The sequence below is a fragment of the Gobius niger genome (assembly GCF_951799975.1).
Source record: "Gobius niger genome assembly, chromosome: 20".
NCBI lineage: Eukaryota > Metazoa > Chordata > Actinopteri > Gobiiformes > Gobiidae > Gobius > Gobius niger.
Genome location: NC_136871.1, coordinates 5,174,605 through 5,188,014, shown reverse-complemented (window position 1 = coordinate 5,188,014; position 13,410 = coordinate 5,174,605). Strand labels below are relative to the sequence as shown.

At 41.5% G+C, this 13,410-nt stretch overlaps 1 protein-coding gene across 2 annotated transcripts in view; it reads left to right on the top strand.

The window, feature by feature from the left end:
- The first annotated feature begins 4,656 nt into the window (after window positions 1-4,656).
- Window positions 4,657-13,410, top strand: part of dock3 (dedicator of cytokinesis 3) — a 310,416-nt gene continuing 301,662 nt past the window's right edge. For both annotated transcript variants that reach the window (XM_079579371.1, XM_079579370.1), the window contains exon 1: window positions 4,657-4,871. In XM_079579371.1, coding sequence (XP_079435497.1) covers window positions 4,835-4,871 — 37 coding nt within the window. In that variant the 5' untranslated portion in view covers window positions 4,657-4,834. The remainder of the gene's footprint in view (window positions 4,872-13,410) is intronic.

Genomic DNA, 13,410 nt, shown 5'->3' with positions numbered 1-13,410 from the left:
AGAACGGCTTCGATTCATTTACAAAGTGAGGTCCGTTTGGCTTTGCCTGTGCCTGTGCGGTTTTGTAAATGTGATATTATCCCAGTTTGATGATGGACTGAACCAGAAGGGGAAGATCTTTGGGGATCTGATGACTTATCACATGCAACGCTGACGTGCAACACTTGGGATAAAGCTACCACTAGATGGCGGTACTGAAACGTTTCAAAATCAAAGCAAAGCCACAAACTGTCAGCAGTAAAACTCTATTCAGGAGAGGTTCACCAACAAAGCAATGCTGTATATCTTTTTATATATATGGGAAGTTTGTGCAATACTGAGCTGATGTTTTGGCTGCTCCACCAGAGAGAAACGAGCTTGTGTATAGTATTCTCGTCAGCAAGGTCATGTCTTCTCTGGAGCATACACACTTGATCTTGAAAAACAAATGGTCTGACTAATTATTTTTCTTGTTGTATTGCTGTAAACATCTCTTACACAACACTCACTCTGTTTGTCTCTTCAGAGTCACGCGTTAGTCTCGTCTGGGCGATGCTTCCTCTTCTTTCCGCGGCGAGCAGACCTTGACCTGAACCGTTTGAGTTTTTTGTGGTGTTTTTTTTTCTTTCTTCCATTTGCTTTCAAAAACGTGCTCAATAATATGAATGCAATCAGGGGCGGACTGGCCATATGTCCATGCTGGAAGAGCACAGAGGGGCCACCGGCTCTAGGGCCACCGGTCCCGCCTCAACCGAGCTTTACCCGAATCTAAAAGCTAAAAAGAAAAGCATCAAAATAGCGAGAAAAAGAGGATGAAAAGTCAACAAAAACATGAGAAAAAAACACGTTCAAAAAATGATAGAAAAAATAATTAAAAAAACAAAAATATAACAAAAATGTGGCGACGTGACGAAAAGTTCCCATCACTTTTGTAGGCCTTAGCTTTCAAATGAGGCGTTACATTGCTGCTCTCCAGTCGAGAAGCTTTTAGATTTGGGTAAAGCCCAGTATAAAAAAACATGAATCTAAAAGGAATTCCGTGGAGTATGGTGTGCCACAAGGTTCAATTTTGGGGCCACTATTATTTATTATTCATATTAATGATTTTGCTTCTGTTTCTACGACCACCTTTCCTGTTCTTTTTGCTGATGCCAATCAAAATAATAATAATAAAAAGCCGAACTGGGGAAAATGCACTTGTTAATGTTAAGGCGGGTGGTAAAAGGTTAAAATATGTATTTGTGGAAGTGCACATTCACGCTAATTTGGGCCAGGCTGGTCAGAGTCCAGGGCTGTTTTTCAATCCCAGTCCGCCCCTGAATGCAATACTTATTTCACATTCCGTCTCCACTTTGTCGGGCTCGGACAATTAGAGAAAGGTGTGTTGCTCAAGGGCACAAGACATCGTTTTGGTTAAAGGGCGAACGATGATCGACTGTGCCACCATTACCTTGAAGTCAACAAAGGCTAAAACAACACCTATGTTTCTTTTTAACTATAAAGAACATAGTTTAAAGTTTGGATGAGCTGTCGTGATGTTCTTTTAGCAACAGGCTGATATACTGATTTCGACGTGAAGGGTTTACCTTGTTATCAAAAGCCTGACACTCATCTGTATTCTTGTTGTCTTTATTATAATCACAGAGTCGCTTTTGAGAATGGAAATGTTTTCTCATGTGTGTTTTTAAAAGGAAGTCGTCTGCTTTCTCAGTGGAGCACGACAAAAACCCCGCTTCCATTAAAAATCTCTGTAGACTTTTAGAAATATTTCAAGAGTTTAAAAGCACAATGAGCCGAGGATAATTAGCTGCATGTGGTGAGCGGTGATTACGGACCGTAGCGTCCAAATGCTAACGGAACTAAAAACAAAAACAACAACTTTTCAGTTAACAATGTTTTGGTAAAATCTTCAAATTGTGTGTTTTATGTTCATGAGTTAGCCTATCACGTAGCTGATTAGCTTTCATTGTTCTTTTAAAGAAGTGGATATTTAACAGGGACCAGTTTAGATTGTTTACACCAGGGGTCCTCAGACTTTTTTCTCTGGGGGCCACATTATTGTTCCTGACTGTGATGGGGGCCGGACCGGGTTATTACATAGAATTGTATGACCCAGACCAAAATGCCTCATAGTGAAGTAGAGATGACTCGCCTGCACAGTCGCCCCCACTACTATATCCACAAGATCAGCACTTGATTCAGGCTCATATTTGTTTCACTGTAGTGGTTTGAAAAAATAGTAATCAAGTCTTTACACCTTGTTTTAATTTCCATTTATTTTTATTTTCAAATAAAACATCATTATGTAATGTGACCAAAGTAAGAACTTCTTACACTTGTGCTTTACAAGCCTGTGTCACAAGTTTCTCAAAGTACTGTCATTATTCATTCTCTCCACACTGTGGTGGTCAGCTTCATTTACCACGTGGTTATAATGTGTTATTCTGATCTCTTATGTAAGTGCCCTCTGCTGGACACCTGTGGAATAATGTTGTATTTATTCAAATTGCCCCCTAGTGGCTGGAATGAGTAAACTGGTTATTTAGTTAAAATATCCTAACTCCGCACAGGAATGGGCTTGAGACTTACTTTTTTTTTTTGACATACTCAGGGATTTGTGCTTTTCTTTTTAGCTTTTAGATTTGGGTAAAGCTCGGTTGAGGCGGGACCGGTGGCCCTAGAGCCAGTGACCCTTCTGTGCTCTTCCAGAATGGACATATGGCCAGTCCGCCCCTGGCAGCGACGCCATATTTTGATCAAGCTTTAGGCCGTGTTCTAAATAGTATAGCTCGAAAGTTTACAGCGGGTTCGTCATACGTCGTCTGATACGATGATACGATTGGCTGTGGCCTCGTGCAGACGCATAATAGACATTCGTAGCGCTCAATAAACGGCTACGGACCATCGTAAACCACACCTCTTCTACTAGAAAATGAACTGGCGGTCCCCAGACTAAATTCATATAACTTGTGATATAGCCAGGTTAGTGTCCGGTCACAATTCTTTTGAAGTCTGTCTGGTGAGAGGTTCCATCAGCAGTGAAAACCTTCCAAACAATTGATCCAGGAAAGAAAGTAAAACCATTCGCCGCTGGGTCATATACGCATAAAAAACAACTTTTTTTCCCCATAAAAAGTTGCGTAATGTACCTTTAAAATCTCCTCTTTGTAGGCCAAATATTATGATGATGGTGATTTCTATAGCTACTGTATATACAGCCTATTTATGCAGATTTTGAATGAGATGTGTTGAGCATGGCCTACCCCAGCCCCCACAAAGCTTGCTGTAACACTTACTGTACATTTCACTTTAACAACCACATTCCCCCCCCTACATGTTTATTATTAACCTCTTATCTCCCACCTGAACCGAGAGGATCTTTTTCCTCACGTCATCCGATTTTTTTTCCATCATTTTTTTGTTGGGTGTTCAACTCATTTTTGGAACTTTTTGGTCATTTTTTTGGTCATTTTTTGTCACATTTTAGTCATTTTTTGTCACATTTTTTCATCAATTTTTCATCACATTTTTGTCACATTGTTTGTAATTTTTTTTGTCACATTTTGATTGAATTTTGGTCATTTTTTTGTCACATTTTTGCAATTTTTTTGTCACATTTTGACTAAATTTTGGTCATTTTTTTGTCACATTTTTGCAATTTTTTTGTCACATTTTGATTAAATTTTGGTTATTTTTTTGTCACATTTTTGCATTTTTTTGTCTAATTTTTATCACATTTTTGTCACATTTTTGTCAATTTTTTGTCAATTTCTTGTGACATTTTTGCCACTTTTTTTAATCAATTTTTCGTCACTTTTTTGCCACATTTCCATCATTGTTTTCGTCTCAATTTTGTTGCTATTTTCACACCTCTTTTCCAGAAGCTTTTGGACTGGGGTAAAGCCAAACTGGAGAAAATGTGCTCGGTTCAGGTGGGAGTTAAGGGGTTAACAAGCAAACTCCCTTTCCAATTTATAAATCTCCAGTATCGGCTTCATGTGTTGACTTGCTACCCCCCCCCCCCAAGTCACACAACACAGCGGACTATTGAGGGCTCCTCCACGCTCCTGTCACACATAAACCCCGACTCCCTCCCTCTCCCTTTGGCCGCGCATCCCTCTCCATCTGTGGGGCTTTTCTCATTCGCCTGATCCACCGTTAATCTGCAGCTGAAGCCCGCCTGCCCCAGTGCTGCTGCTGCTGCTGCTGCTGCGCACGACTCTGTCCACACACAAACCTCTCAAAAGAACCGACTCCTCCAATTCCCTTCCTCCAAGTTTGACAGATCTGCGACGGCGAGAGGAGGAGGAGGAGGAAGGAGGAAGGAGGAGAACATCTATCGCGTATTCCGAAGAGGGGTTGCCCAGAGCGCGTCGTGAATCGCGTTATGGAGTGATCGCGCGGACGGTGCAGCCTCGGAATGGACAGCTCGGGCGCTCGCTCGCGCTCATCCTCTGCCGGCTGAAAGACTTCGGAGTAGAGGAGGAGGAGGAGGAGGAGGAGGAGGAGGAGGAGGAGGATGCCACCAGGCGTTTTTTTCGCAGCGATTCGCGAGGTGCACTGACGACGGGGCACGGGCGCATCACAAACGCTGTCCGGAGATCCCAACAAATCCCCCCCCCCCCCCCCCCCCCAACTGGTCTCTCGAAAACTCCACGCGATTTAAGGCCGGAGTTCGATCAACAAGCTACAACCAGCGATTTGTGTCAACTTTCCTCGTGGCTTCTTCTTTTTTTTGGAAACATTTACTTGATTCCACCCCGCTGGTTGGCACTCCGTGGATGAGGAGACGCGTCCGGGAGCGGGGGACACAGCCTGGTGCTCTCTGAGGGATTTGGGATTTTTTGGACGCATCATGTGGACGCCGACGGAGGACGAGAAGATCGGAGTCGGTGAGTGGAAGAAGTTCTTTACGCATTTTGTCGTTTTTTTGGTGTAGTGGTTTGGCATTGTCTTTGGAGCGCCCCGTTTTGTGACACTTCGCCAAAACCTGATGAAAAGTGTTGTTTTGTGCTCGTGCGTAATCGTCTCACTGTGATTTTTGAGTGAGAGATTATATCAGAGGGAAAGTGTCACGAAAGATGGCTTTTGTTGGGTTTGATGTGCGGTGCTGTTGCCTGCGTGCGTTTGGTGCAGGGGAGCAGATCGAATAACTTTGTGTCCTAATGTCATCACCTCTGCATTAGCTGTAGGAGCCCTTGGCAAAAAAAGAGAGAAAAGTTTCTGACAAAATGACAATCCTGTAGAGTTGTCTGCACTGCAAGTGTTTATCAGCCAGGTTGCTTTGGCCTCATGTGGGCACATTTGTGGATGAAGGGCTCTGTAGATCAGGGGTATGGGCAACGTCAGGCCCTGGGGGAAAATCCAGCCCCTCCAGCCTGGAACCTCTGGCCCCGAGATGATTTTGGGGAATACTGTAACACAGGAGCGGACTGGCCATATGTCCATTCTGGAAGAGCACAGAAGGGCCACTGGCTCGAGGGCCACCGGTCCCGCCTCAACCGAGCTTTACCCAAATCTAAAAGCTAAAAAGAAAAGCATCAAAATAGCGAGAAAAAGAGGATGAAAACATGAGGAAAAACACGGACAAAAAAACACAACAAAAAATGATAGAAAAAATAATTAAAAATTCAACAAAAATGTGACAAAAATTCAACAAAAATGTGACAAAAATTCAACAAAAATGTGACAAAAATGCAACAAAAATTCGACAAAAATGTGACAAAAATGCAACAAAAAGTCAACAAAAATGTGACAAAAACTCAACAAAAATGTGACAAAAACTCAACAAAAATGTGACAAAAATGCAACAAAAATTCGACAAAAATGTGACAAAAATGCAACAAAAAGTCAACAAAAATGTGACAAAAACTCAACAAAAATGTGACAAAAACTCAACAAAAATGTGACAAAAATGCAACAAAAATTCGACAAAAATGTGACAAAAATTCAACAAAAATGTGTGACATAAATTCAACAAAAATGTGACAAAAATTCAACAAAAATGTGACAAAAATTCGACAAAAATGTGAGAAAAAGTCAACAAAAATGTAACAAAAACTCAACAAAAATGTGACAAAAACTCAACAAAAATGTAACAAAAAAGAAAAAAAAAGACAAAGACAAAAAAAACAACAACAACACAGCAACTGCACGAGGAAAAGGGTCAGTTTTGTGGGTCTTAGCTTTCAAATGAGGTGTTACACAGCCAAAATAGGACAGAATGCATTTGGTTTAGGCGGGTGGTAAGAGGTAAAAATATGTATTTGTGGAAGTGTCACAATTACGCTAATTTGGGCCAGGCTGGTCAGAGTCCAGGGCTGTTTTTCAGTCCCAGTCCCTGTCTGGCCCCGAGATGATTTTGGGGAAATACTATAACACAACTATCTGATAAAGGGCCCCAAAAATACAGTCAATTACTGCAGCATGTTCTAAAGGGATGCCCCAACCACCTTATTAGGAAAGATGTGATATGGAGAACGCCGGGCTTTGCTTTTGGGCCACGATTGGGAGATTCGGCCCCTGGACTTTTGATAAGTCCGAAAATTGGCCGGTCACAGAACTAACTTAGATGTAGATGGTGTGATAAGTTCGGAAATGTTTTATGTTGCACGTCAGCACCAAGACAAATTCCCAGTTTGTGAACCTGTTCTCAAACCATGGCAATAAAAACTATTCCGATTCTGATTCTGAAAGATGCTCAGTGCCCAATATGCGATTTCCATTTCATTTATTTGTGGGCAGTATCTATAGAACCGTTCGATGGCTACAAACTCTTTTTGCTATTTTGCCGTCTCTTTATGATAATGAGTAAAAAGGGCCAAGGGTTCACTCCACTTTTTTTGTCTTGTTTGTTCAATTTATGCACTTACTGTAGAATTGGTTTGAGAGATAAAATAAACGATTAGTTATACATTGCTATATAAATCTAACCCTAACCTTTTCCTAACCTAATCCAAATATTTTTTCAAACCTTAAAGGAACAGGCCACAGTCTTTCCATACTGAGATATATTCTTAGCTGAGCTTAGACGAGTTGATGCGTACCTGTCTGGTCCGTGTGCCCATGGAATAGCTTGGTCGCTTCTAACTTCACCCCGTTTGGAGTGTGACTGAGCTTACAAAGATCAGACAGGTACGTATCAACTCATCTAAGCTCAGGCAAGAACATGTCTCAGTGTGTAAAAACGGTGGCCTGTTCCTTTAACCTTCATTGTTTTCCTGTTCCTAATCTTAAGCGTGTTCCAACTCCTGGCCCTAACCAGTTAGATATTGTCCATATCAAACATATGTGACGGCAAATAGCAGGTAACAGTCCCACGGCATTGTAAATCCTTTGTTATTTAGGCTATTTCATTCAAACAGTCACAACAAAACTGCCAAGCAAGTTTGAATTAAAAGGAGCAGAAGATCAATGTCATGCTTCCTGCCCCTTGTTGTTATACAAACACCCAAGCAGTTCCTCGTCCCTTCTTCTTTTTAACAGTACTTACTATTTCGATCTAGACAATTTCCCGTCCTTTACTTTAAGTCCAACTCTCTAAACAGTTTCTACATGCACAGTATTTACAAATATTCAAAACACAAAACCATTCAAGTTTTTTCAAATCAAACATCCCACATTATTCATGACCAAATCTTATTTTCATACCTCACATCTCGTCCCTGTATTCCTGCCACATGTGCCATTAGCCAAGACACCTCACTCATCCATGTGCCTCCTGCGTAGGTTGATATTGTTGCTGCTTCAGAGTCAGTTGCTGAGCTGAGTGTGACGCTGAGTGTCCGCAAAGCTCTGACCATGTTGGAAGAGTCGATATTTGACAATAGGATGAAGAAACTTGTCTGAAGATGTGAGAAAGAGTCAAGTTCTGCGTGCAGGCATCGAACGCTTTACATAGAAGTAGTTAAGACCACAAAATATCGCTTTAGTTTTGCAAAATGGGGCATCCAGATTTAATGAAAAGGGCCTAGTGATGGTAATTTGAGCTTTAAAATGATCAGAATATGGACTTTCGGCTTTGGAAAGGGAGGCTAATCACTCTGACAGCTCTGAGTTAAATATCTTTGCTTTTTAAAGGCAATATTGCTATCATTGGATGGATATCGTATTGTATATGATTCATGGCATGAGGAGCAGGGTCTTCCATTCCCTTTACCCGGGCTTTCCAGCGACCCCCGAGCGGAGTGACAGGAAGTCATTGAGGCACCGCGACTCCTGCCCAGTGTTAATGTGAACGGGACATCGGCAGAATCAGAATGAGCTGGGTTTTTCCCTAACGCCTGCCTGCCTGTGCCGCGCGGCTTCACACTGCGAGCGCTTGATTTTTCTCTGTCTGTGGTTCTCGAACGGTGCATGTGATTCAGCTGCAAAAAAAAAAAAAAAAGAGAGAGCTCAAAGTTACACAAGGTTCTGTCGTTTATTTTGGGGCGTTTCACCACTTCTGTAAATAGTTTGGTTTATTTGACCACATTGGTGTACGGTGCATGTGCAAACACTCGGAACTGCGCTGTAGCTATATTTAAAACGGAAAAGACAGATTCATGAAAGGACACATGAATATAAAAGATATAGCTAGAGAAAAAGAAAATGCAAATAAACTGTTTAATTAACTGAAATAACAGAGGCAGCTCAAGTTTGTTCTCTTGCCTGTGCAGAAGCTACTTGTTCCCACTTCATCTTTAGCACAAAACAAACAACAAGCTTCCAAAGCGCTGCACATGCAAGATGAGAATACTCAAAACGGTGTTGTTTTGTGCTAAAATAATGGGCTATACGCACACGAGCATCACGTGACTTCCGAGTGGATCCTCAGGAGGCGCTGATCTTCCTGTTCCGTTATTTCCCCATGAGATACCAACAGTGTCTTGTCCAAAAACATTGCTCAAGATTACATGGCAGGCAGTGGGTTAATGATGAACGGTCACAGCGTCATGTTTTTAAAGGAATAGGCCACCGTTTTTACATACTGAGATATGCTCTTACCTCACTTTAGCCGAGTTAATATATCCCCGTCTGGTCTTTGTCCGTGCGCTCTGCCAGGCAAACGGAGCACATACGCAGCCTCTCCCACATGTCATATAGCTCCAAAAAAGCTCACGATAGAAGCTACCAAGCTCTTCCACGTGTTCCCTATTTAAATAAAGTTATGTGAAGTGTTTTCAAGCGAAGTATATTTACACAGAAATGTAACATGTCGATTTTATAAGCAGATAAAAAGGGGGACTATATTGTGAGGCGTAATGATACGAGGAGCACAACGTCCGCGCAGTAACTCCTAAAGGTTATTGACGGAAGTGAGCTTCTATCTTGAGCTTTTTTGGAGCTATATGACATGTGGGAGAGGCTGCATATATTAACTCATCTAAGGTTAGGTAAGAACATATCTCAGTATGTAAAAACGGTGGCCTATTCCTTGAAGACGAGATAATCAAGTGGGTTCCATTTCTTGGACTCATGATAAAAGAGTTGGCTAAAATAATGGGCTATACGCACACGAGTGTCACGTGACTTCCGAGTGGATCCTCAGGAGGCGCTGATCTTCCTGTTCCGTTATTTCCCCATGAGATAGCAACAGTGTCTTGTCCAAAAACATAGCTCAAGATGGACAGTCACAGCATCATGTTTTTAAATACTGAGATATGTTCTTACCTGAGCTTAGACGAGTTGAACCGTAGCTGTCTGGTCTTCACGCGTGCCCTCAGTCACGTAAACTGAGCACAGACAGCGTTAGCATTTAGCCTCTCCTCCTCTCCTCTATGGATCCAAACAGAGGTGAAGTTAGAAGTGACCAAACTCTTCCATGTTTTCCCTATTTAAATGCGGTTACATGAGCCTTTACAAGATTTACACACAAAATTACAACATGTCGATTTTCTAAGCGGATACAAAGGGGAACTATATTGCAAGGCGTAATAACACCAGGAGCACTTCGACGTTTTCCGTGCTGTAAAGTCGCAGTGCTCCTATGATATTACTACGCCTTGCAATATAGTTCCCCTTTTTATCCGCTTAGAAAATCACCTCTGTTTGGCGTCATAGAGGAGAGGAGGAGAAGCTACATGCTAACACTGTTTGTGCTCTGTCAACATGACTGAGCACATGCGTAAAGACCAGACAGCTACGCATCAACTCGTCTAAGCTAAGGTAAGAACATATCTCAGTCATTTAAAACGGTGGCCTATTCTTTTAAAAACATCACGTCAGGAGCAAGGAATTCACCGGAGGAGTGTTTTTGAGTTGAGGCTAACGGCTAACACTTGATAGAAACCATAATAGCACCAAGATTTTGAACGAGCCACTCAAGAAATAATGGTCCTATCTTTATTTCAGTGGTGTTATTTTTCGATACTAGCCGTTAGCTCTGAGATCAAAAAGTCCGACCTCAGTGAACACAGTCAAGTATTTACATTCAACGTAATGTTTTTAACACGTAGCCAGTGACTTCTGATCAGTATCACATTGTCCGTGATGTTTTCTTGAACTTGTTTGTGTGAGACATTGTTAATCCTTATTGGGAAATTAGCGAGAGAGGAAGAACAGCGACCTCTGGAGATTGTGCTCAGTTTCACGTTTCACTTGAGCCTTTTTCTCTTCATCAAAAAACATCTCTTTTACGTCTCTTTCTTTCGCCCGCATTGTAGTAATCCGGCATATTGTGTTTATTCATGTGACCTTTATTATGCTAGGACAGTCCCGCTGAGGTTCAGGATCATGTTTTCAGGGGATTAGCCCCAGAAGGGATGATTTGTGCTTGTTTTTTAGTGGTTGGGGAAGCACTCAGACCGAACCTATATTAAGAAGAACATGCAAACTCCACACAGAATAGACTCAGACAAAGAGAAAATTGAATCTTGAATCTTTGCCGAATGCAATTATCATTTCTTCAACAATGCCTCAAGACAAGCATTGACATTGTGATGCAGAATGAAGTCAAACCTCCCCTTTAGAAGATCTATATTCTGAATACATGTAATATATTCCATTCTTGCAGATCTTGACGTCATCTGTGTGGGATGGTGCTGTGTACTGCATGTGGCTAAAGCACAGTTTTATATTACATTGTGTACGAGGGAAAGATCCACTCTGTAGCGCCAGCCATAGGTTCATTAAGATTGTTTTCATGATTTCACTCCATTTGGAAATGATAAATGAGGCATGCGATATTGACCTATACGTACAGTAAATGTCTAGAATATCAATGAGAACTTTATCCGTAAACACTTCTCGGGTACAGAGTTTAGGATCATGATGTCGTATCGCTAAACATCATGAGATTAGCAGCAAGAATAAACTAATGGAGATTTTTAAGGGTGAAATACTGGAGTTTTTGTTCACATTAAAACACTTGGACACTCCAGTGAGGTAGATGTTTTTACCAGTAGTGACTCGGAGCTAACAGAGATGTTCCACAGCGTTTCCACTTTTTGTACTGTTTTTAGCTAATCTCTGGCTGTATCCGAATGTCCACACTATTCCCTATATAGTGACTATATAGTGACTATATAGTGCTCGCGCCATTTTGTAGTTTTGTAGGGGTGTCCGAATGTCCAGAGAGAAAAAAGTAGTGCACTCGAAATTTCCCGCAATGCATCTGGAAAAGTAGTGAGCATCGATGGTCACTAAACGGGTCAATATAGACCACAATGCATTGCGAGAGTCGGAGAAGAGCCTGACAGAGACAGGTCTTTGAACTAAACAACACGACTGAAGTGAATCAGCTGTTTCAGTCGTGTGTTTGTGTTTCTCATGAATAAACGACCAAAATATAAACGGTTACGGTGAAAAGATGCTAACGTTAGCTGCTAACCTTTAGCTGGAGCTGTTAAATGACCGACAGCTTTCTCTCGAATAATCCAAGCCATTCATGTAAAATCCATGTGAAGTAAAAGCGTATCTGACTCGTATTAATCCATAAATATTCCACTGTCTCTGAGTTTGGTTGGTCTTTATCACAGAAATACTTTATTCCCGAGTTTAGCAAACTTTTAGCAGATGTAGTCACTCAATCTGCTGGTGCTTCGGACACCGGGCTCTGACCTACTTTCGACACGTCTTTAAGCTAACGCTGGGGTGATGTTTTTTTTTCTTCCTTTTCTTGTGATGATAGTTTTAATTTTAATTTAAATGACAAATAAAACACCTGTAAAAGTGCCAAGACAGTCGTTCTGTTTCATAAAATAAACGTTTGTAACAATAAATAAATTCAGATAAAAATAATTTAAAAAAACATATCTGCAGCGCGGAGAAAGTAGTGGCTTGTGTCCGAATCGCCAACAGAATCAGTGACTATATAGTCGACTATATAGTGCGGGCCTATGTAGTGAATGAGGGGTTAGGGAATAGTGTGGACATTCGGATACAGCCTATGAAAAATGCTTGCTAGTATCCACAAACATGGCGGATTTCCATGGCTACAGTGAATTTGTAACATTCCTTCCTGAACTCTATAGAAGCTCAAAGGCAGACGGTCTGATTCTGACTATAGTTAAATTGGAGCGTCTATATTTCCCAAAATAAACCAATTCTTCACTGACTTAACACACTGTTGTTGTGTCCTCGGGCCAGACATGTTACCCACCTCGCCTGCCTGATTGTGGTTTTGCTGGCACAGAACAGCAGCCATGTCTTTGTGGTCAGTCCCAGAGTACCCGACACATTTCATCACGTTATCTGTTTGAGCTCTCAGCCACCCAGTCATGCCCCATATTTTAAATCATTCCTTATTCTTGTTCGAGATTTTTTTTTTCTGTAAACAAAAGATCAGTTTACTCTGTCATCACCTACTCCTTACAACAACAAAAAAGAGACAAAAACAACTGGTTACTTGCTGTTTTGCACAAAGCACAATGCCGGGCTCATGCTGACTGCTGAACGGCTTCGGCACATATTCATTCGTACAGTTTTCTTGCAAACTGTGACTCACACCGAGCACAGTTTTGTGTACGGTTTGTGTGCGGAGCGGAGCCCTCACAGGACCATGACTTCACAGGGTTTCAAGTAATAAATACAGTATTTACATTAAGAAATACTTATAAACAGTGCATTTATGTGGGGGAAAAAATACAGATGGAACTCACAATTTACTGTCAGAACTGCAGCCTCAGAAATCTACATGATCCAAATACAGCGATAGTTTCCTCTTCCAAGGTGAAACTAATATCCACACAAATATCTTCCGTAATCCTCTCACAACTCTGTGTCCCCGTGTTTGTTCTGACGTAGTGTTTACATTAGTCAAGTTAGCACGAGTTTGTAGCTGATTATATTCTGAAATTCAACGGCAACATGTCCTTCCATCCCCCTTGGCCTAGACGTTTTCATCTAGCCAAGGGGGGTGGAAACCTCTCATGGGAATCACATCTTTCACTCTTTATAGCTGTTTTCAAGCTGACAATTCACATATTCATCACACGTCAATAAAGTCGAGCA